The 26,425-nt window shown below is 38.3% G+C and overlaps 1 protein-coding gene across 1 annotated transcript; it reads right to left on the reverse strand.

The window, feature by feature from the left end:
* Positions 1-10,508: 10,508 nt before the first annotated feature.
* On the reverse strand, positions 10,509-26,249 carry LOC108146773 (troponin C). Its single transcript, XM_041707091.1, is given in 6 exon segments — positions 10,509-10,698; positions 10,761-10,865; positions 10,868-11,125; positions 11,128-11,154; positions 11,214-11,241; positions 25,606-26,249. Coding segments are annotated over 6 exon segments (717 nt in total). The 5' UTR covers positions 25,783-26,249; the 3' UTR covers positions 10,509-10,576.
* Positions 26,250-26,425: the final 176 nt, after the last annotated feature.

Below are 26,425 nucleotides of genomic sequence, written 5' to 3' on the forward strand. Positions count from 1 at the left end.
TATTTATTTCGCTAGTCCGTCTGATTCTGAAGCTTAGGACTTCACAATGATGAATACGTATTGAGCGCACGGAATCAGTACCATAAGAATGTTACGAATTGTTGTTTATCGGGACCTTAATATAAATGCAAATCTTACGTTACCTTTTTATTTAAGTAGACTACTGTTTATCATCTTATGATCCCTAACCGTTCGTAACATGGTACTGACTTTGCTGGGATCGGGGACCCGATCTGTTAATCTCATTAAGAATGGCCCCAATGGCAGCGGGTGGCTTTAGCATACGCAACTGGTTATCAGAACTCAGAAGAAATCCCTGACAAACCGGATATAACTGCAAATCCATTAATAGAGGTGTACAACGGAAAAAGCTGGAACATAATGAGTTCGTTTTTAAAAAATTAAGTTCCCTCGACTGAAACGCAAAGTTCTGGGAGAAGAGACTGACCAAACAGATCCTAAGCAAAACCAACGTGAACCAATGACACTGGGTGCCAACCAACGATAAACCCGCTGACCTTGCGACAAAATCAACCAGCATCAAAAACGCCGACAAGCGGCCCAGGGGGACAGAGTTCCTGTTGCTCGGCTCAAACTTGGCACAATGGATATCAGTCAAAGACTGCTTGCCATCCACACCTTAACTCTGCAGTCCATCATAAATGCAGACTGGCGGAGGCTATATCGGGCTCTAGCAACGTTTTTACTCTACTTTGAGCGGTTTTGGCCAGAAGGTGCAGCGTGCTCAAACTACTTCATGGCGCTGCGCACAATATTATAAGTTTAACTCGAAGATCTAAAGTTAGGATCGGGGTAGATAAATTCATCACAAATCCATCTAATATGTTTGAACTTCTTTCTAGATGACCAAAAGCTATTGCGAGTTCGAGGGGCGCGCGGATAATCTTAACAGCCAAAAACAAATCGTCCTGGCATACGGAGACCACATAACGCGCTTAGTAGTCGGATGGCATCACCACGGGACCGTAAAAAAGCATTCGCAGATCCTGCCAACGTTGCAGGTTAGCTTAAGCCAAACAAGACGAATTCATCAAGGCGCTCGTTTAGCAGCCTTTCAACGTTTTTTCACATAAGTGGGTATGGATTACTTAAGGGAAGCACTGGGGTGTTATATATAAAGGGCTCGCACACTCTTTGGATACATCTTCATGTGTGGTGATTGTTCTCAATTTTGCCGATTGGAGAGGAACGCAGCGAGAAATCTACTCAGATAATGTCACAACTTTGATTTGATAGCAGATATAGAAATAATCGATTTTTCTGCTACCAACGAGATTGTGTGTTTTTTGTAGTCAACCGAATCCTTCGATCTTTCCAATATAGCATTACTTATAACCGAAGCGAATTTAACAAAGCATATGTATTTACTTAATAGAAGCTGTGTTAACAATATAGTTAATAGTAACTTATTAACCAGCTATGATATCATTTTAAAATAAAACAATAGAGATACCCGATACTCAGCCAAAAAACTTCAAACTAAGTATTCCTTCTACAAAACAATCGAAGTTTAGGTGGCGCCATCTGTCGAACTGCATGGACAACACTAGAAGCTAAGTGCGCGAGTTACCGTACCGGTACCATCGACTATGCCACCGCCTAAACCTCCCCGTGTTACCCTCTTCCAAGTGGACAGTGACCGACAGTTAGCCGTTCGTTGTCCCACATAAGATGCACATAAGAAATGCAACATCAGCACAAGGCAGGATGTTGCTAAACGGCACCCACTCAGCAGAGCTCCAGAAAATACTTTGTTAGCATTTACTCACCCACACATACATAATTGTAAACACATAAAATTCTTTGGCGGAGGTTTGATTTGAATCTCAAGCCACAATAAAAATTATTCCGTTTGGAACAACCAAAGCGAACACATCAACTGTCTATATATAAACGTTTACTGAATATTGGATGAGTAAGAATCACCGTTAACTATTTCATACTAAAACTGGTACAGCCGGACCTATCAGCCGGAAGGAGAAAAAAAGGACTCACATACCCGGAGAACTGAGAAGGACCGAAATGATGAAAACAATTATTTGTAATATTTATTCAACAGTAAGTTAAAATAGTGATGTGATGGGAGTGAGGTGTGTGGTGTAAATAGAAAAAGAAAGGGTGCACAGATATAATAATGATAAAATTGAAAGGCATAAAATGAAAAAACAACAAAGAACATTGGCAAGAATAAATTAAATCAAATAATGTGGTGCGACGCAACCTGGCGACCTGCAACGTCATCGAACCATTTAGTTCGACGGATTGAGTTGCAAGTAAGACGTTCGAAAGTTCGATGTTGGACGCGAACATCAAACATGCAGCTTGGGAAAAGAAACCCAGGTCGCTGGGTGGATACTCTGCCTGTCAATACATAAACAGATTATAAAAGAAATATCTATTGCAAGTGACTGTCCGCTCGTGGCTGGAATAAATGCATCGCGCAGGATTTCCAGTTAGCTTCAGCACCGTGAAAAAAAAAAAAAATAGTAAACAGACAAGGAAATCCCAAAGACCACTGCATCGCGCAAGGGTATTTGGTGAATCTCAAAGTTAAATATAATAATTATAACACCTACAAGAAGTAATTTTGCCATATCAGAAACCACTGCATCGCGCAAGGGTGACGATTATGCAATAATAATAGAATATATATATATGTTACAAAAATACAAGGGAACCTGATACCACTGCATCGCGCAAGGGTATAGAAGGGTGAAAAGAAAATTAAAAAAAAAAATAAAAGAAACACATACACAACACTTCCAACACAGTACAAAAAATTTTTTTAGTAATAAAACAATTGAACAAATGATAATAACAAAATTTTACAGATAAAAGACACCGACACACACCTCACTTCTAAGGAAAAGGAATTATTAAAGACAAGATATATATCAAGATACACATATACTATATAATAAGCACAAACAAAGAAAAAAAAAATAATAATAATAATAGTTGAAAGAGTAAACAAAAGAGAATTGTAAATGTCAAAAATTAGCAAAGTCAAAGAGTCACTTAGACCTCTGACTAGAAGTAAAGTTATAAAAAAGGCTACCAGTTTGCCAACGATAGTTGAACAGTTAAATTTTGAGCCCTCAACTTCTAGAGCAGTGCAGAACAGGGAAGCTAATACAATGACGCATCAGGACAATTTAGGAATGCAACAGGCAACATTTGAGATGTTAGGTACTGTGAAAATTTCCGACGTGATCCGGTCGATGCATGTTTTTATGGGGGAAAAAGAGAGGATAAACGAGTTCATCTTAAACGCAGAGGAGATCCTTTTAATGATTAGAGGGATGGATCAAACACCTATGGGACTAATGATCCTTAGGCAAATAAGGAATAAAATCCAAGGAAAGGCCGATGACATTTTGGTAAAATCAAATTGTGGATTAAATTGGGATGTAATTAAAAGAATTTTGATAGCCCATTTTGCAGACAAGAGGTCAGAACCTGATTTACTGAGTGAATTAAACCAGTTGGAAAATAAAAAACTAACAGTAGAATTATTTTACTCAGAGGTATCTGATGTACATAAGGCATTGTGTAATGTTACAGACAGGACAGATACGGACCCCATCGCAATTCAGGCGAAGAAAAAGTTATATGAGGAAACGTGTCTGGAGGCGTTCGTAACAGGTCTTAAAGGCAATTTAGGTAGTGCCGTGAGGGGAAGAGTTCCGAAGACGCTCTTGGAAGCATACGAGATAGCGGTTAAGGAGAGAGACATTTATTACCGGTCTAAAGAGGTACCCAGGAGCAATAATTTTAGTATGGCAGGGGGTTATAACAGGCAGAACTTTGGGTATAATAGAAACAGAGGATACAATAACAACTTTAACAGAGATAATGAAGGATATAGGCAACAAGGAGGATATAACAGGAATCCCAGGTGGAATAAGGAAGGAATTAGGAATAGAGGATATGACAATCAGTCGAGCTCTAACTCTTCAGGGTATAATAAAAAGGCAATAATGCCAAAACAAGAAATTGCAGAATGCTCATCAACTGGGCCTAGAGGTGCCAAACGATGGCAGTTAGGGCAATTAAATACAGTAGAAAGAGAAGAGGAGCAGGAGTTGAATAACATTGAGGACGAGGGAAATTTTTACCAGAATGCCTCAAAAAACAGACAGGGTATATAAGGAAGAATACCCATCAGGCGACATTACCATACGTGGTAGTTAAAGTAAATAACGAAAAAAAACTAAAATTATTAATAGATTCGGGAGCTACAAATTCGTATTTAAATCCCGCAATGGTTAGTAAAGATCAACAGCAAAAATTGAAAGAAAACCTTGTAGTTAAAACTCCAATAGGGAGTCATAAAATAAACAGTTATATAAAAGATGTCGAGCTGCAGGAAATTGCAAAAGGGGAATCGTTTTATTTCTTTTTATTCCATTTTCATTCCTGGTTTGATGGATTATTGGGAATGGACATATTAATTAAGTTAGGTGCAAGTTTAGATTTAGAAAATCTCGTATTAAGAACCAAGACAGGGACAGTTGAAGTCCATTTGAAGCCCAATAGGACCACTGACATACATATCCTGGAGGAGGCGACTAAAACAATTGTCACCTTACCAGTTTCAGTAAACAATGGTTCATTTTTGATATAAACGACACTAGTGGAAGAAGGGTTAGAAATAACCGGTGGAATTTATTATGCAAAGAAGGGACAGGCCGACCTAGAAGTTGTCAATTTCACAGGAAAAGAAAAGAAATTATACCTAGAAAAGCCGTTGGCTGTCACTGCATATGATTCCAAAGATTATGTAGAAATCGAAATGCTTAGACCATTTAAACAGGAGTATGTATGCAGGAACACAACGGAATTAGCTGGGGGTGATGCAAGCCATGCAAAATTGGATATGTCCCATCTAAATACAGAAGAGGCGGCAAGCCTTAAAAAACTGTGTTCGGAATTTCCAAGTATTTTTCACACAAAGGGAAATCAACTGACATTTACCAATGCGGTAACTCACTCAATTCCAACAACGGACGATATTCCTATCTATAAAAAGCCATATAGATATGGATTTAAACAAAGAGAAGAAATGAAGAATCAGATACAGGAATTGTTAGAACAGGAAGTTATTAGGCACAGTCACTCACCTTGGAGTGCACCAGTTTGGCTAGTACCAAAGAAGATGGACCTGTCAGGAAAACAAAAGTGGAGACTGGTGGTAGATTTTAGGAAGTTGAATGAGAAGACAGTGAAGGATAGGTATCCGATGCCAGTAATTGGCGAAGTACTCGATAAACTGGGAAAAGCCATGTATTTCTCGGTATTAGATTTGGCTAGCGGATACCATCAGATTGAGATGGAAAAACAGGACATTCCAAAAACAGCATTTACAACGGTTAACGGGCATTTTGAATATGTAAGGATGCCATTTGGACTGACAAATGCTCCAGCGACGTTTCAAAGAGTGATGAATAACCTGATGGGAGAGTTGGTGGGCAAGATTTGTCTAGTCTACATGAATGACATAATTGTGTATTCCCCGTCCCTACAAAGTCACATGCAAGATTTGAGGACAGTTTTTAAAAGGATAAGTGGAGCAAATTTTAAACTTCAAACAGACAAATCAGAATTTTTGAAGAAGGAGATAGAGTATTTAGGGCATGTAGTGACACAAGAAGGAGTCAGACCAAACCCAAAGAAGATTGAAGCCATAAAGCTTTTTCCTTTGCCCAAAACACCAAAGGAAATAAAGTCATTTCTTGGACTTATTGGCTATTACAGGAAATTCATAAAAGATTTTGCAAAAATAACGAAACCATTAACTAAGAGACTAAAAGGAAAACAACAGATAATCATAGATGAGGAGTATACAAAAACTTTTGAATATTGCAAGACGTTGTTATGCAATGATTGTTGAGATATCCAGATTTTACAAAACCCTTCATTTTGACCACAGATGCTAGCAATTTTGCTATTGGTGCAGTGTTATCACAAGGAGCAATGGGAAGTGATCGACCAATCGCATTTGCAAGCAGAACGTTAAATGAGGCTGAAGTAAATTATTCCACAGTAGAAAAGGAAATGCTTGCCATAGTTTGGGGCATAAAACACTTCAGACCGTACTTGTTTGGTCACAAATTCACAATAGTCACAGATCATCGCCCACTAACTTGGCTCATGGGATTTAAAGAACCAAATTCCAAGTTGGTGAGGTGGAAGCTGCAACTGTTGGAATATGACTACGAGGTGACCTGCAAAAAGGGGTCACAAAACGTCGTGGCAGACGCCTTGAGCAGAATTGAACTACAAGTTCACAACAGTGAATTAGAGTCAACTCAGGCTACTCGTGCGGCCCATACAAGTGAACTGGAATTAAGTTGCATTCATGTGGCAGAAAAGCCACTGAATGACTTTAATATCCAGTTAATATTTGAGGTTGGGTCGACACCAAGCAGAACAGTGGTGACACCTTTTAAGAACAAGACAAGAAGGGCGATAACAGAAAAGGAGTTCACAAAAGAGGAAATTGCTAAAAATTTTTGGGGAGGTGCTTAAACCATACAGGTTGTGTGCGATATACACGTCAGATGAAGTTTTTAAAAAGGTAGAAGAAGCGTTTCAGAGTTATTTTTGCAGGAGCAAACTGTATAAAGCAGTACGATGTCTTACCTTCATGCGGGAAATAACAGATATTAGTGAACAAAGAGAAGAAATAGAAAGGTATCACACCTCAGGTAATCATAGGGGAATAGATGAAACGTTTTGGAAGATGAGACGGGACATTTATTTTCCATTTATGAAAAACCGAGTAACACAGGTCATTAATGCGTGTGAAACTTGCCAGACATTGAAATATGATCGGCAACCGCAAAAGGTGGTATTTCAAAATACGGAAACCCCGTGCAAGCCACTTGATATCATTCATACGGACTTATATACAATCAACAAAAACTATGTAATAACAATAATAGACAAGTTTTCAAGGTTTGCCGTGGGATACACTATACCGGCAAGGGACAGTTTAAATATTGTTAAATCAATAAAGAAGTTCATAGGTCAGTACGGCGTTCCTAAAAAGATCATATGTGACCAAGGCGCAGAGTATGCCTCGGCACTATTCAAGGATTTCTGTAGGCAGTACGGAATTGAATTGCATGTGACGTCATTTCAACAATCGTCCAGCAATTCACCGGTTGAAAGGCTTCATTCAACACTGACAGAAATTTATAGGATAATTATGAAAACAAGGAAGGCCTTAAAACTAGAAAATGAGTTTTAGATGAAGTTTTCCTAACTTATAATAACTCAATACACTCCAGTACGAAATTGAAGCCGTTCGAATTGTTCTCGGGGAGAACACACGTTTTTGAACGGGAAATTAATTTCGATACAGAGCACGAGTACTTAAGGAAGTTAAATGCATATCAGGAGGAAATTTATAAGGAAGTTAAGAACAGGTTGGAAAGACAAAAACAGGAAAGGACGCGAAAACTCAATGAAGGAAGAGAAGAACCCATGGAGTTAGAAAAAGAGGATGTAGTTTATAGGAAGGAGAATAGAAGAAATAAGTTAACACCTAGGTTTACGGAACACACAGTAGATGAGGATAATGGGGTTACATTCGTTACAAAAAGAAACAGAAGATACGTAAATCAAAAATTAAAAAAAGAATTAAACAAAATAAAAACTAATCAATCACGGTTACAGGTGCATATTAGTCCATGGACAGACAATGGAGGTGAAAGCACTAAAACGAGAAGAGGCGATCGTAAAAATGGAACTGGGAAAGGCAAGAGTAATGGTCGGAGCGAAGATGTTTGACCATATAATAAACTTTAAGGACTATGAAGGTAATATTGCACAGATTGAGAACGCGTTGTTAGACATGGAGAAGGTTAGATTCTCAGGTGAGGCAGTCCAGGTGGTTAAGGAAAAATTGTATCAGGTGAAGGAGAAGCTAGAAGTACTTAAACTAAGAAATAGGGTCAAAAGAGGAATTTTTAATGTAGGGAGCATGATAAAAATAGTTTCGGGAAATATGGACGCATATGATGAGGAGAAAATAGGAAATAGAATAAAAGAATTGAGAAATGAAACAAGGTTTCTTACAATAGAAGCAGACGAGCAAAGAACCTTTTATCAGGAAACCTTGAGTAGGTTTACGAAAATTACTAAGCATATAAATAAGGAGCAGGAAGATATAAATTTGTTTATAAAGAATTATAAGAATAACGTATTTAGGGAACTAACACAAGAGCACAATGAAATACATATGGTCCAGCATTTGAATAGGATTAGTTACAGTATTGATTTGTTAACAGTACACTTAAACAATATTGCGGAAAGCATATTGTTAGCGAAACTTCGCATTGTGCCTAAATTCATTTAAGCAGAGACAGAATTAGAGAGGATTATACAGTTTGTAGAGAGTCAAGGGCTCAAAATTGTTTCAAATGAACAAGTTTACGAACTAATAAATATACAGACACAAATAAATGAGACAGACATAATATTTAGGGTAAGAGCTCCAATTTTTGAGCCAAATGTTTATCAGCTATATCATGTTATACCAATTCCAATTAATGGAACTCATTTATTAATAATACCAAATTATGTAGCAATTAATAAGTATAAAATAAGTTTCTTTAACAACCAATGTTCAAAAGTTCATGAAACTTTTATTTGTGAGAGCGAAGAGTTGGGTGTTGAGACAAAAGGAAAGCAGTGCTTGAGGAAGATTTTAACGAACAAACCACCAATATGCGATTCAGTAAATCTAGAGGGAAGAGAAATGGTTTTGGCACCTGAGGATGGACACATATTCATTTTCAATGCTTTGAACTTACCTGTAAACAACACGTGTGGAGAAGATATTACAATATCAGGGGCGTTAGCAATCAAATATGCAAACTGTTCGATCGAAATAAATGGCATAAAGTATGATGGCCAAGTTATGGAACATAAAGAGGACCATATAGTACTTACCACTACAATAAGTAAGCAGATACTTATAAATAACACTAAACAGGAGTTAAACCTAGAAGTTTTACATCTTGAAGATATGAGAAAACTCAAAAAAGTAGTGTACATGGGAAAAGTACAGGAAACACATTTTTCCGTAATATATGGTATGCTGGTGCTCCTAGCGATAACGGTACTGGCAATATGGAGAATTAGAAAAACAAAAACAATCTTCACCCCCAATGCCTTTCTGCACAATGTCGCTCTGGATATACCACAGATGTGGCCATCGCTCCATTCTAGGGGGGGAGGAGTTACCGTACCGGTACCATCGACTATGCCACCGCCTAAACCTCCCCGTATTACCCTCTTCCAAGTGGACAGTGACCGACAGCTAGCCGTTCGTTGTCCCACATAAGATGCACATAAGAAATGCAACATCAGCACAAGGCAGGATGTTGCTAAACGACACGCACTCAGCAGAGCTCCAGAAAATACTTTGTTAGCATTTACTCACCCACACATACATAATTGTAAACACATAAAATTCTTTGACGGAGGTTTGATTTGAATCTCAAGCCACAATAAAAATTATTCCGTTTGGAACAACCAAAGCGAACACATCAACTGTCTATATATAAACGTTAACTGAATATTGGATGAGTAAGAATCACCGTTAACTATTTCATACTATAACTCGCGCAGGGCCCAAACCCCCCGGCTACAGATCTTTCGTTTTGTCTCTCTACTGCAGTTATTACCGGCAAGCCTACTTGAATTGAAATCTATTATAGCTATAGGATTCAATAATAAAATACAGACTGCTGTGATATAAATTGCGCTCCCGTTTGTTGTCCCCAATATCAAGTACACATTGATCGTATTGAGTCGATACAAACAAAATTTCTTCTTTTCGCCTTCGTGCTTTGAACTAAGATCATAACGTAAGGTTGCCTTCATACTTTAGTAGATTACTATTGCATAATTTACCTATTCTTTTAAATCGTAGAATCATGCTTGGAACTAACTTATACACGATCTTGTCAAAAGTTATATTGACTCCAAAGAATTGGTAAGCCGCTTAACTTTTAATGTGCCTTTTAGACTAACCCGCAACTACCATACTCTTAACTTGCCAAGATGTAGCTAAAATTTTGGCCTGCATGAACCCTTTCCTATTCCTTGTAATAATTATAATTATCTATATAATCAAATTTGCATTTCAATCTCCACTTGTTTGTAATGTTTAGAGTGCATCAACGTTTAACAATAATAAAAAGCACAGTAAAAAGTGCTTAGAACTAAAACAGCAACGCACTGGTACATCGAAACCAGAACCCAAGCCCGCCCAAGAAGAAATGACTTACCAGACGGTTAACTTAAAAGCAAATGACCCTGTAAATGGGCTTAAGTTAAATTTATAGATTAAAAATTTTAAGACTGCCTAAGGTTGAAGATTCGACAAATAAATAAATGAATGTAAAATTAAAAGAAAAAAAAAACAAATTTAATAAGTTGGTTTCATTTAATAAAAAAATTATAACAGGGACGTTTTTTAGGATGAATAAATTGATTTAAATGTAAAAATTACTGCGCGTTCACTTATTTTATAACAGCTTTAACCATAATATTGTTCAGTGTTCGATAAAAGTTGCTGTTCCATTTTCAAGAATAATTTTGAGAAGGTATTCCGTGGACAAGTTTTATAGTCATCGCCACCAGTCATTACTTCCATGAATTCTATAATTTAAAAAGTATTCTTAAGAAATTTTAAACAAACCAAAATGTTTGAAATTGTATACCATCAAAGTCAACTGTTCCTGATCCATCTGAATCGATTTCCTCAATCATCATATCTAGATCGTCATTAGTTAATTTATCATCTAGTTCTCTTAGAATTTCCTTAGAACTCCTGTAGTGATATAGCCATTTCCTTCTTTATCGTAAAGGCGAAAAGCTTCTTTCAGTTCATCCATCATAGCTTCGACGTCCTCTTCCATAAGAAATCGGGCGGCCAGTGTAGCGAATTCTTCAAATACAATTTCACCTGATTTATCCTCATCGACTTCAGCAATAATGTCAGCAAGAGTAGCATCGTCAAGTTTGTGACCCAGCATACTTAGAATAGTACCAAACATGCCCGTATTGATGTAACCATTTTTTCTGGATCAAAAGCATTAAATGCATTGCGTAGTACTATAAGAAAAATAATTCTTCAAACTTAAACAATTGCTTAATTTATTTCAGTTACTTACAAGCAGTTTGTTCTTTAGTCAGTTCATCCTATACAAACAAAAAAATAAAACTGTTTTACTAGGCAAGAAAAATAATATTGGTTAATGATTTTGATAAGAAGAAGCAAACTCCTAAATTTTCCGTTGAAATATTTTATCAATCGTTGCCATCTGCCAAGCTGAAGAGCCAAAATTACAAGCTAACAGCGTGCACTACCCCACCCTCGTCACAAGTTTTTCAAACTTAGATGCTTAAACTAGAAAATGTTTGGTGTCTCGCTAAACATATACTATAAAATACATATGTTACCCAATAACTATCCTCTACCATGTCCCAGAGCGGCATAACATAGTTTTGGGATTTGTTGTCGTTAGAGTGGGCGTGGACACATTTTAAAATAAACTTGCACTGCATAGGTATAACTTGAATCTGTTAGTTAAATTCCAAGCTTCTGCCTTTTATAGTTTAAAAGATCTCGACGTTGAAGCAGACGAACAGACAGATGAACATGGCTAGATTAACTCTGCTTATGATCACTACCAAGAATGTATATGCCTTATACGGTTTCAAATCGTTTCCCTCAACTTGTTATTATTATTATTATAAGTTTAACTCGAAGATCCAAAGTTAGGATCGGGGTAGATAAATTCATCACAAATCGATGGATATGTTTGAACTTCTTTCTAGATGACCAAAAGCTATTGCGAGTTCGAGGGTCGCGCGGATAATCTTAAAAGCCAAAAACTAATCGTCCTGGCATACGGAGACCACATAACGCGCTTAGTAGTCGGATGGCATCACCACGGAACCGTACAAAAGCATTCGCAGATCCTGCCAACGTTGCACACTCGCACACTCTTTGGATACATCTTTATGTGTGGTGATTGTTCTCAATTTTGCCGATTGGAGAGGAACGCAGCGAGAAATCTACTCAGATAATGTCACAACTTTGATTTGATAGCAGATATAGAAATAATTGATTTTTCTACTACCAACGAGATTGTGTGTTTTTTGTAGTCAACCGAATCCTTCGATCTTTCCAATATAGCATTACTTATAACCGAAGCGAATTTAACAAAGTATTTACTTAATAGAAGCTTTGTTACCAATAAAGTTAATAGTAACTTATTAACCAGCTATGATATCATTTTAAAATAAAACAATGGAGATACCCGATACTCAGCCAAAAAACTTCAAACTAAGTATTCCTTCTACAAAACAATCGAAGTTTAGGTGGCGCATCTGTCGAACTGCATGGACAACACTAGAAACCCCCCGGCTACAGATCTTTCGTTTTGTCTCTCTACTGCAGCTATTACCGGCAAGCCTACTTGAATTGAAATCTATTATAGTTATAGCATTCAATAATGAAATACAGACTGCTGTGATACAACATCTTTAGTGCCCCAGGGTAGTCATTTGGGACCATTGCTGTTTACTTTATTCATCTATGATCTTTCTGCTGTCATATCGCATTCTCGAGTATTAATGTATGCCGATTGTGTTAAACTTTTTTGTCCTATAATAATTTGCAATCTGGTTTCGGTTAACAGTCTGATATTGTTTGCTTTAAATCTAACCTCTTAAATCTGAATTGCCTTAAAATTTAACGTAATGACATTTTATAGGGGTACGCGTCATTTATAAGCTATTTTCTTCATAATATACCACTGGACCGAATATATTCGGTCAACGATTTAGGAGTTCTTCTTGACGGAAAATTAAAATTCGACTGCCACATAAAGTCTACTGTTAACAAGACTACGAGTGTTCTTGGACTTATTATACAACTTATACAACTAAGCTATTATATACTACCTTGTTCGTCCTAATTAAGAAAATTGCGCTCCCGTTTGTTGTCCCCAATATCAAGTACACATTGATCGTATTGAGTCGGTACAAACAAAATTTCTTCTTTTCGTCTTCGTGCTTTCAACTAGCGTAAGGTTACCTTCTTACTTTAGTAGATTACTGTTGCAAATTAGATTTTTCACTTTGCGATATATTAAAAAAGGCGATTTTTATTTAAATATACAGTGGGATTTTATTGGTAATGTCTTTATAGTTAATTCCCAAAATTGAACTGTCCTTACAATTGCATTATTCTTATAACTATGGCTTTTATCGGTGACAGCGACGCTAGCAGCGAAAGTGGACTTCGATCAGAAGATTTCGATTGGTTGAAATGGTGGCCGTATGGGTGGGTTGTCATTTTGTTTATTAAATTTGGATTGGTCAAAGCTTTTATGCTTATGAATGGGTTCTCATGCTGGACCCTTTGCTTAAAAGTTTACCACTTGCTTATGCCTACTGTCATCGGTAAAGGCGTATGAAATGTTTATAACAAGGGGTCTGTTGATAACAGGCGTGGGAAATGTTTATGTCTAACGGGAAATGTTTATGTCTGATTAATTTGAATAACTCCTATAGTAGGCTCTGAAATGTTATGTTTGACAAATGAAGTAATGGGTATCTCGGGATATACAGGCTGGGTGTTATGTTTGACAAATTAAGTAATGGGTATCTCGGGACTTACAGGCTGGGTGATAGGCTTGATGTCTGGAGTATTTGGTAATACGTCACTCGCCCCCATTCAACATCCTTGTTGAATCTAACAAAAATTTCTTTTTTGTTGGCTAGGCGCCTGTAGGTAAATATGATGTAAGTAGTGATGGTTAAAACTATAAGTATTAAAGTTGTGAATACAATCCACTTGTAAACTGTTTCTTGCTTTTCTTGATAACTAATTGATTTCTTAATTTTTATACCCTTGCAGAGGGTATTATAATTTCAGTCAGAAGTTTGCAACACAGTGAAGGAGACGTTTCCGACCCTATAAAGTATATATATTCTTGATCAGCATCACTAGTAGAGTCGATCTAGCCATGTCCGTCTGTCCGTCCGTCTGTCCGTCTGTCCGTCCGTTTATATGCAAACTAGTCTCTCAGTTTGAAAGCTATCTGCATGAAACTTTCCCAAAAGTTGTCTTTCTATTGCAGGTAGTATATAAGTCGGAGCGAGCCGGATCGGACGACTATAGCATATAGCTCCCATAGGAACTATCGGAAAAATGATTAAAAAAAAATTATAACTTTGCTGTTTTTTAATTTTTTGTTTAGTTCTTCGACATATAGCAATGGTTAAATAATTCAGAACTATGGTTTAAATTTCATCAAAATCGGACGACTATAGCATATAGCTCCCAGAGGAACAATCGGAAAAATAATTGAAAAAAAATTATAACTTTGCTGTTTTTTAATTTTTTGTTTTGTTCTTCGACATAAAGCAATGGTTGAATATTTCAGAATTATGGTTAAAATTTCATCAAAATCGGACGACTATAGCATATAGCTCCCATAGGAACAATCGGAAAAATAATTGAAAAAAAAATATAACTTTGCTGTTTTTTAATTTTTTGTTTAGTTCTTCGACATATAGCAATGGTTAAATAATTCAGAACTATGGTTTAAATTTCATCAAAATCGGACGACTATAGCATATAGCTCCCATAGGAACAATCGGAAAAATAATTGAAAAAAATTATAACTTTGCTGTTTTTTAATTTTTTTTTTAGTTCTTCGACATATAGCAATGGTTAAATATTTCAGAATTATGGTTTAAATTTCATCAAAATCAGACGACTATATCATATAGCTCCCATACAAATAATAAAAATATATAAAAGAACAATCAAATAATTATGCTGCAAATCGTCATAGCTTCAATGTTTTTAAACATATACGCAAGTAAATCATAATTTTAATGTTTTCAAAAATATTTAATTCTTGCGATAGCTGCAAGGGTATATGAACTTCGGCTTGCCGAAGTTTGCTTTCTTTCTTGTTAACAATGGAATTGGTTCATCTAATGTTACATTCGTGCTAGTTAATATAATTTTATATTCGTTTATAATCTATGAAGTAGTAAATTTTATGTTTCTTATTTCTAAAGTGCATTGACTTCATTGTATTATGTTATTTCCCTGTATCGTTTTGTTGATTTTTTTTACAATCTTGTTTAATTTGTGTTTTGCATAAATTATAAGTTATAATGATGTTAGGTTTAATATTTTTTATAGATTCATTTTCTGATACAAACGTGTGTTGACAATTCGCTAGTTGATTAGTAAGAATTTGAGAGATATTTTGATCAGTGATTATAAATTTTTGGTCTAAACTTGGTGTATTTTCTAAATAAAAAACAGTGTTTTTATAAGTTACAAAATATTCAAAGTTATCATTTATGTCAATTTGTTGGCCTATATTATCTGGGTATTTTATAATTCTATATTTTTGGGTTTCCTTAAATGAAGTTGGTATATGAACTTAAATAAAAGTGTCTTTAGTTTGGCTACTTATCCAAGCTGAAGTTTTGATTGATAAAAGTTTTTCTTCGTCTATAATATCCAACTTTTCATGTTTCAATATTTTAGGATTGAATATTCCTATTCTTGTTAATTGTAATCCCATTTGTAAATCTTCAAAATACTCAAGGAAAATGTTTAATGAATATCTAAAAATGTGTAATGCATCCATTTCCCCTTCATCTTTCACAAGTCTTTTTATGTCTTCGGATTGTTTATTTATTACTGTAACTATTTCATTAAAATCTTTATTTTCGATTACTTGATCTTGTAAATTTTCTAATATATCTTCTAGCTCTTTTTTATCGTCTTCTGTTAATGTTCCAAATAAGTATTTATAAGCAGTTCCTACAATATTAATTAATCCTCGTTTTTGTCTTTGTGTGGAAATAATTCCCTTGATTTCATATTTTAGTTGTTTTAGTGCTTAAGCAATATCTGGTACGTAATTAAACTAGTTTTCGTATTTCATAAAATCCTGGTACGTTTCTAAGATTTTTGTTTGATTAATCTGTAACATATGATGTTCGTAACTTAAATGTATTTTTCCAATCCCTGTACTCAGAAGTAAATAACCGTTATGTGAAGTGATAGGTGTAATACTAATTTGTTGAGCTGTTGTCGATAATGCATTCGTCTACGTCATTATCATGATCATTTTCAAGATCAGAGTCAGTATTGTCAGATTCCCTGGAATGATTAGAGAGATTTTGCGCTTTTGCTTTTTTAAATGTACTTATGTGCTTTATTACTTTATGACCCCTATTAGTTTCTTGCCAATGCTTTTCGTCTTTCTGTTCTAATGCTCCTGTCTTTTTGAATGGGTTTACTTATTTCGCTTTACGTTTCATTTCTTTTTCAACTTTGGTATATCTAAGATTCACTTCATGTTCCTCGCGATTTTTATTAATTTCATCTATTTTATGTACTTTTTGTTTTTGCATATTTTTACTCGCTTCCATACCATAAAGAAAGATTTCAGCAGGGGTTTTACCAGTGGCATCATGGGTTATTTCGTGATTGTAAACATACGTTGCATTTTCTATATTCATTAATTTGTCTTCAGCATCTGAGAGTGTATTTATGATTCTAAGTTTTTCGTTAATTGTTTTATGAACACTTTCTATGTCAGCTATACCATTTTTACTACTAGTGATTTCAATATTGATATTTTCTTTCTGTAGCCAGTTTTGTAAAGATTTGGATGCTAGGACGGGATCTTGATCCATTTTAATAGTTTTCGGTTTACCTATCATACTAAAAATTTTGAGTAATGCTTTTTTACTTTCAATCCAGTCTGTGGTTTTTGTTTCTATAATAGAAATGAATTTTGAATGCATTTCAATACATGACAAAAATTTACGTTGGTCAATAAAATAATAGTCAATAACATATTTATTACGAATATTTTGAGTTTCAGGAGTCTTTTTAAAAGGGAGTGCAACTTTTTTGTGCTCTGGTTTGCATAAACTAAAAACCTCGCATTTATTTATAATGTTTTGAATAAGTTTTTGTGCGTCTGGGAAATAATATTTAGTTTTAAAATACGTCTTTTTAATGCCTTGGTGTATCGTCTTTTCATGTATTTCTAATATTTTTTCGTGGAAGTCTGCATATGTGGACATTGGGAAGTATTACTGAAGTTTTCATTAATTTTGTGCCAGTGTTTGGTTTAATTAAATCCATATAAGCTCGTTGAAAGATAACAAAGTCTTAGTCATTATTAATGAACATAACAATATAAATTTAATAATTATATCTTTTGCTAAACGGTCAGTCATGTCACTATAAATTATTTTGTTAATAGTTTTGTTAAAGTACTTGGTCCTCAAGAACTAGTGGGATGGTTCGAAGGGAGGCTTAGCTGGGGCCACCAGGCGGGTCGCAGGTTGCGGATAGCGAACGACCTTCTGGGAAGGTTAGTTGCGAATAAGCGTAAGCAAATAAGCAACCCCGGACAAACAGCGGGTATACCGATGGAGGTATACCGACAAGACGCTTGTTTGGCCGTCTTAACACCGTAGCCTTACACACCCCCTCCCTCACGACTACCCACCTCCATCCTATCCCCCCACATCTCACCTCGGTGCCGGACTAAGGTGTCATTCGACCCGTGCCGATAGTCAGCCTGGCTGGGGGCCCGAGTTAACAAATAGCCCAGTCGCAAACGAAGGGTTCAGGCAAGTGGCGACCGCCTGTCCTAAGTACGCCTTACCCGGGTACAGCGGATCTCTGCCCGGGCGGACCACATACTTCTCCGCAGCTCGTGGGACCACATGAAAAGAAGTAAAGCAATAAAAATCCCGCAGGATATCCCTGCAACCGGTGTCGCAAGACACTTTGAGGAAAGATCCCTCGAAGGCGACAGACCCCAGGCGGCAGCGCACCCGCCTAGGACTACACCAGCAGCCCAGACATTCCCAGCCAGGGAGCGTGGGGTGCCAGCAGGAGCTACCCTGCCAGCACGCCCACCTCTCGCATCTGATAGGCCAACCTCTATCAGGCAGCTGAAGAAGCAGGACGCTCTTCCAGCCCTGGGACAGCCCGGAGGACTGGACGACCCCAACAGGCGTGGCCTGCCAGGGTCAAAGGTAAAGTGGTACCTGAGGTACCTCATGCAGGGCATGACACCAGAGGAGGCCTTGAAGAAGGCAAAGGAGCCGAGGGAGCAGCCGGCATTGGGGACAGCACCGGTTGGTAAACGGCTGAACACCAGCCGCACACCACCGACGGACACCCCCAAAAGGTCTAGGCACGGCCCGGGGGCTAGTGAGACGTCCTCACGGGTCCCTGAGCAAGAGGGGCCTAGCACATCAGCAGCAGCGGCAGAAAAGGCAAAAGTGCGGGCCAGGAAGATACCTTCCCAGCCCCATCAAAACCAGAAGCCGACAACCGCTGGAGGAAGACCCTCTAGCTCGGCACCGCCGGTCATCGGACCCCGTCCGACTTACGCGGAGGCTGCCAAGAAAGCCACCCTCATCAGGGTGGCTATACTCCCGGAAGGTTTCCCGGCGGCCAGCCTGACCGCAGAGGAACTATCCGGGCTTCAGGGAGTCGGTCATGGACGAGATGCTCACGTCAGCGTGGAGCGGTCCCGTCGTGTTCAGGGGAATCCACTTCAGGGTGGGTTACCTGATTATCGATTGCCTGGATGAAGGCTCAGCTGAGTGGCTCAAGATTGCCGTACCTCAGCTGCGGACGTGGAAGGGAGTACCCCTAGAGACCCGCACGGGAGCAGACATCCCGGCAGCATACAACGCCACGTTGTTCTGCCCGAGGAGCTCCGACCGGACCAATGAGGAAATATTGGCCTTCATTGGTTTCCAAAACCGGGTCGAGACGGACGCCTGGAAGGTCATCTCCAGGAAGTACGACGGAGCTGGTGCACTCCTGGTCGTAGGGATGGACCAGACCGGAAGGGATGAGATAGTGGAGCGTGACCACAAACTCAACTTCCGGTTTGGCCACGTCACCGTGAGCGGTCTGAAAAAGACCAAGAGAGCTCCGGAAGAGACGCCCAATGACGGCACATGCAAGGCTGTGGAGCCGAAGTCACAGCGTGGTGAACAGGATGAACAATCCATCACCAGCATGGACATTGGGGACGACCAAGGGGATGGTCACCCTATGTCATCCCAAGAGCTGGCCCAGGAGCTCCTCCTGGACGAAAGCTGCGAAGAAGCCGAGGTTACCGTGATAGCCGGTGGTGGAGAGACTTGCTCTCTCTCTTCACCAGACCTCACGGAGCATCAAACCTCGGAGTGATGGCTGCAACAAGCAGCACTCGGCTAGCCCAGGTAAACATCCATCGGGCCAAAGCAGCATCTGCTGTCTTGGCGAGGATGTTCACCTCCCAACACCTCGGGCTAGCCCTTGTACAGGAGCCATGGTGGCACCATGGCATAAAAGGCCTGTACACGAAGGACACTAAGGTAATATGCGATCCAGGAGGATCACCTCCCAGATCATGCATCGTTATAAGGAAAGATATCAACTATAGTATCTTTTCAGAGTTCATGAGCAGAGACTGCGTCGCTGTAACCATCAACGGCACAGAAGCTGCACCGAAACTAGCAGTGGCCTCCGCCTACTTTGCCGGGGAGGAGGCCTGTCCACCGCCAGGAATACCCGGGCTAGTAGACCACTGCCGGACGAACAAGATCCCCCTCATCATAGGATGTGATGCCAACGCACATCACGTGATCTGGGGTAGCACGGATGTCAACAACAGAGGTGAGCAATTACTAGAATTTATTTTAAACAATAACCTAGAGATCTGTAATGTCGGCGCCAGGCCGACATTTGTTACTAGTGTACGAGAAGAGGTGCTAGACATAACTCTAGTAACCAATTCTTTTAAACCCCACATTAAGAACTGGCATGTGTCACCAGAAGAATCAATGTTAGACCACAGGACAATTTTGTTTGAAGTAGCCTTCAAAACAAAAAGATGTAACCCTAAAAGAAACCCCAGAAAAACAAACTGGGACAAATTCAGGTCAACTCTAGAGCTCAATCTTTCCAACGAACCGTCAGGATACCCTAGACATCCCTTGGAATTAGACAGAGCGGTAGACAACCTGGGTCACAAGATAGTAAATGCCTTTGAAGACAGTTGTCCTCTAGGTAGACAGAGGCGGGAAACAGACGCACCATGGTGGAATGCTAGTCTTGAACGACTACGAGTAACCACTCGGAAGCTTTTCAACAAACCAAAAACTGATAGAAACTGGGAACTATACAGGCAAAGCCTGACGCTTTACAACAAAGAGATCAGGAAGGCCAAACGGAAAAACTATAGGAACTTCTGTGAAGCAATAAGTAACGTCAACGAGGGCGCGAGACTGCAAAAAGCAATGGCTAAAAGTGCAGCGGATAGTAATTTAGCCCTGAGGAAAGGGAATAACACCTTCACCTCCACGGATCGGGAGAAATTAGAATTGCTATTTGACACGCATTTCCCGGGGAATACTCCCACTATGGGAAACGCAAGGCGTGATCAACATAGAACCCCTAGGACAGTAGCCAGTGACTGGGCAACAGCCAAATCTATAGTTACGCCCGAGAAACTCAAATGGGCTATTGGAACCTTCCAACCATTTAAATCACCGGGATTAGACATGATCTCTCCAGCTTTCTTACAGCAGGGGCAGGAACTACTCCTAACCCGCCTAAGAAGACTATTGGTGAGCAGCCTAGCCCTTGGGTATATCCCAAGTGCATGGTGCAGCGCTAGGGTGGTCTTCATCCCCAAGATCGGGAAGAAAGACATCACCAGCCCAAAGTCCTTCAGACCTATCAGCTTAACTTCGTTTTGTCTTAAAACGCGGGAAAAACTGGTAGACTACAACATCAGAAGAACAGCTCTCAGAGACTGTCCGCTGCAAAACACACAGCATGCATATAGAGCAGGCCGTTCAACAGACACTGCACTTTATCAACTATGTCGCACCCTAGAAGGGGCAATAGACAGCAAAGAAATAGCTATCTGTGCCTTTCTAGACATAGAGGGAGCCTTCGACAACACATCACATGATGCAGTTCGAGCTGCCCTGTCCAGAAGGAACATAGACACTACTACGAGCAAATGGATTGGCAACCTACTTGAATCCAGGCAAGCAACATGTACACTGGGTTCGGAAAGAGTAACAATCGCTACCAGCAAAGGCTGCCCGCAAGGAGGAGTACTGTCCCCTCTGCTATGGAGCCTGCTAGTAGATGACCTTCTCAGCAAACTTGCTGGAAAAGGAATTCAATGTCAAGGATACGCCGATGACATCGTGATAATCGCCAGAGGCAAATTTGAAGCGACACTCTGCGACATCGTCCAACTCGGACTAAGGACAACGCTAGACTGGTGCAGGGAGGTTGGACTCAACTTAAATCCTGCTAAGACAGTCATCGTTCCTTTCACAAGGAAGTACAAACTACAGAGAATGAGACAAATCTCACTGCTAGGAACTCCTATAGAAACTAGCCGAGAGGTTAAATATCTAGGAATCACGTTAGATAGCAAACTGACTTTCGCTTCCCATGTCCAAAAGACATTGGAAAAGTGTTACAGAGCACTCTATACCTGTCGGAAAATTGCTGGGAAATCCTGGGGAACCAGGCCTCAGATAATACGATGGCTATACTTAATGATCGTGAGACCAATCCTCACTTACGGAGCACTTGCATGGGGCAAACGAGCTAAGCTCATCAGCATGCAAAACCAGCTAGGAAAACTACAAAGACTTGCCTGCGTATGCATGACAGGGGCAATGAGAACCTGTCCTACAGCTGCCTTAGAAGTTTTGATGGAGCTAACACCACTCCACTATGTGATTGATATCCAACGCAAAGCTACACTCCTGAGAATAAGCACTGAGGGCACAGGTAGTGGTTGCATTCTAAATAACAGGGATGCGACTAATTTGTTAGGTGAGGTGCCCCTAATACTAGGGATGAAATGACAGCCGAACTAATCTTCGAGCAGAACTTCACAGCACACCTAGGCAATAAGAAAGATTGGACCACACTGTCTGAAGTGCATCCGATGGCTAAACACACCATTGCATGGTACACAGATGGATCCCTGACACAACAAGGCACGGGCCTTGGAGTGGTAGGGCCTCGCATAAAATACCACGAATCCCTTGGCCAATACACCAGCATATTCCAGGCTGAGGTATGTGCCATTGGACGTTGTGCAGAGCTCAACATACAGCGTGGATACAAGGAAAAGGACATATCGATCCTTTCGGACAGCCGAGCAGCAATTACTGCTTTACATAGCAACAAAATCACCTCGAAGCTAGTCCTAGAGGTGAAGAGTAAGCTAAATATACTGGGCAGTCGAAACAGGCTGGCCCTCAGATGGATTCCGGGACATAAGGACATATCCGGAAATGAACTTGCCGATAAAATGGCAAAACTAGGAGCCGAACAGCCCCTGGTAGGCCCAGAGCCCTACTGTGGCATAGGGAGGCACACTATAAAAGAATACCTTAGGAAAGCGGAAGGCGCCATGAGACAAGAACACTGGAGAAATACCCCAGGTCTAAGGCAAGCCAAAACTCAAATAAATAACTATAACAAGAAGAGGTTCAAGGAACTTATTCAACTGGGGAAAAACTCACTTAGGATCGTTACCGGATTACTAACCGGGCACTGTAGACTGAAAAGTCACCTAGGTAAGATGGGAATAACCAGCAGTGGAACTTGCAGATTCTGCGACATAGAGGACGAAACCTCTAGACACATCATTGCAGACTGTCCGGCGTTAGCAAGCATAAGATGTAAAATCTTAGGAACCAGAACTCTTACACCTGAGCTCCTAGGAAGAATCAACCCACTAAAACTCCTCGACTTTATTCGAGGAAGTGGGTTGATATCTGAGCTGTAGGCTCTGAATGGGGGTACAATGGATCTTATAGGTCGCGGTACACTGGACACCCCGATATTAATAATAATAATTTGTTAAAGTAGTGAGTAAGTTCGTTAGTGTCTTTATTTCCTTTGTCAAATATTAGTTGGTGATTAAAAACGTTAATAGGTCGTTCAGTGTATCTGTATGCAATTGCCATTATCTTCTTGTGCACTATGCACTGTTGCTGCAGTAGTTTCTAATTCATCATCATTTTGAAAAACTTTTTCAATTTTTTTATCTTTAGTTTCCTTTTTTGTAATTCTTGATAAAGCATCTGCTACATGATTCTCTTTTCCTTTAATGTATTTTATTTCATAATCAAACTCTCTAAGTTTTATTTTCCAACGTTGTAACTTCACATTAGGTTCTTTTATATTATGTAACCAAACAAGCGGTTTATGGTCTGAGCATATTTTAAAACTTCTTCCAAAAAGATAAGGGCGGAAATATTTAGTTGCCCATACTATAGCTAGTAATTCCTCAATTCTTTCAATAACTGCGTAATTTAACTCATGTTCATTTAAAGTTCTACTGGCGAAACAAAAAGGTTTACCTTCTTGTGATAAAACAGCACCTAATGCATAATTGCTTGCAACTGTAGTTAAATCAAACTTTTTTTCGAAATGCGGATATGTGAGAATTGTTATAAGAGTTTTTAATTTTTCAAATGCTTCGTTATAAGTGGGATCTTTAACATTTATTTTGGCTCCTTTCTTTAAACAAAGAGTCATTGGTTTTGCGATTTTTGCGAAGTCTTTTATAAATTTGCGATAAAATCCGCAAAGGCCTAAAAACGATTTAATTTGTTTCGGAGAGTTTGGAATTTTAAAATTTTGAATAGCTTGAATCTTATTTGGATACTCTAAAAATTCAGTTTCTCGTTTCATAAACTCACATTTATCTACTTGCAGTTTAAGATTTAATCTGCGAAGACGTTCGAATACTTTTTTAAGAGATTGGATATGCTCTTGCAAAGAGGTTGAAAATATGACAATATCGTCCAAATACACAAAACAATGGGTTCCTATTATGTCGTATAAAATATTATTCATGCAACGCTGGAATGTCGCGAGGGCATTTTTTAGACCAAATGGCATCCTAGTATACTCATAGTGATCTTTCTTGGTGGAAAATGCAGTTTTTTGTAAAGAGCCATTTCAATTTGATGGAATCCTTTAAAAAGTTCTAATGTTGTAAAGTATTTTCATTTACCTAATTTATCTAATATTTCATCCATGTTTGAAATGGGAATTTTATCATTTATAGTTATTTCATTGAGTCCTCTGTAATCAATGGCCATACAAAATTTGGGAATGCGCGATGCATCCTTTTTCTTTGGTACCATTACAATAGGACTACAATAAGGAGATTTTGATTATCTGATAATACCTTGATTTATCATCAATGTAGGGATAACTATATGGTATCCTATAATTTGGTTCATCGTGTTTTGTTTATATTACGAGTTTGATTTCGTTCGTGAAAGTCAAATTGTCATCTTCGCGATACTGAGTATCAAAATAATTGGACATTAAATAATGAAGTTCAGTTTTTTCTTCATTATTTAAGTGATCGTCTCTTCACTAATTATTCGTTAAGTCAGTTTGCATGGCATAAATATATTCGTCAGCATTTGTTATACTTGAAAAGGTTTGATTAGGTTCCTCTGTTATATTTACCATTGGGAATTCCTAATTATTTAGAATAATAGTGTTTCTCATAAAATCAATTTTGGCTGAGGTTTCTTTTAGAATTTTTCTTCCTTTAAGAATATCATAATGATTTGAAAAGTTTTTTAAGAAAAATGTTTGCTTAGATGAAAATAATTTTGGAATGCTAAGTTCGATATATTTCTCTAAAGTTACTGATTCTCCTATCGTTTGGACTTTTGTCAAAATATTTTTAGCTGGATATTTTAAAAAGTTTTCGTTTATTAAATTTTTTGCTTGAGCCTGTATCAATAAGACAGAGGCATAGTTTGTTATCAATTTTAATTTTTATTACGGTGGTGTTTCTTCCGAGGCTGTTGTCTGAAAATTTTCAATTGTGCTCAGTTCTACGTTGTTGACCTGAATCTGAGGTTCGGGCACGTTTTTGGGTAATATTAGTACTCTGAGTAGTCTGGGTATTTTGTACTTGATTATTTTGAAAAGATTTAGGATAATATTAATTGCCAGAAAAATTATTGTTATAACTGCTATTATTACCCCAGTTCCTATTAGAGTCGAACTTGTTCTGTCTCTGTTGATTGTTGTTATATCGATTTTGGTAGTTATTATTTTGGATTCTTTCACATTGACATTATCTAACTGATTTGGGTTAAAATTTTCTTGCTGATCTAAAATATGGATATTCGTCGTCATCATTAGAGTTTTGAGATGTATACGAGCGGGTATTTAAAGGTTTATCTACAAACAATCCTACAGCTTGGGCAGCTTGTTTTAATTTAAGAGGAGTTGATATATCAAATTTTCTCAACGTAATATATGTTTGTACTGGCAAATTTTTCGCGAATCACTTCAGCTAATGTATCATTCAAAGTTCTTGAAACTAAAACCGTTTTTGACGGATTGTTATCTAAGCTGAGTTTACAACATATTCTACTTGTTTGTTCTTCTAATTATTCAACAAATCTTACGTAAATTATTTCCTTCCAGTCCTGTGTTATATTTCTCATCAACAATGTTCGGGCTAGTCGTAGAAGGCTCGTATTAGAAGGTTTCGGATGACTGCTTGTATAATTTGATGTTGGGCTTCTGATGTTGTCGGATAATGGTAAACTTCCTTTATGAAGAGAGCCAAGTAGAGTCTCCATTAAATTTGTTTATCTGCTTAAGTTGCAGAAGAAAATGGTTCATGGCCACGTCTGTAAATTTGGTGTTGCTTTTGCGGCTGTGGCTGATGTTGATGGCATTTCCATTTTTACACTTTAATAAATTTTTTAAATTTAAAATTTTTGTTTACACGAAATATATCAGTTATTATATTATTATCGCTGAATTTAGACACTAGAAATCCTCATTCGTGATTTGACTAATGTTGTTGTTTTATTTTCACAATTATTTTATGTAAGTTCGTTTTGCGGATACAAATAAATTTATTTCTCATGAAGTGATTTTTTGAAGTCCTTTTTAGGTAGTCACTCGGGAGGATATTACTTGTATCCTACCGGCTGCGCCAATTAGATTTTTCACTTTGCGACATATTAATATACAGTAGAGTTTTATAGTTAAATTCCCAAAAATGAACTGTCTTTACAATTGCATTATTCTTATAACTATGGCTTTTATCCGTGACAGCGACGCTAGCAGCGAAAGTGGACTTCGATCAGAAGATTTCGATTGGTTGAAATGGTGGCCGTATGGGTGGGTTGTCATTTTGTTTATTAAATTCGGATTGGTCAAAGCTTTTATGCTGATGAATGGGTTCTCATGCTGGACCCTTTGTTTAAAAGTTTA

The sequence above is a fragment of the Drosophila elegans genome, unplaced genomic scaffold, assembly GCF_018152505.1.
Source record: "Drosophila elegans isolate 14027-0461.03 unplaced genomic scaffold, ASM1815250v1 contig_1, whole genome shotgun sequence".
Classification (NCBI taxonomy): domain Eukaryota; kingdom Metazoa; phylum Arthropoda; class Insecta; order Diptera; family Drosophilidae; genus Drosophila; species Drosophila elegans.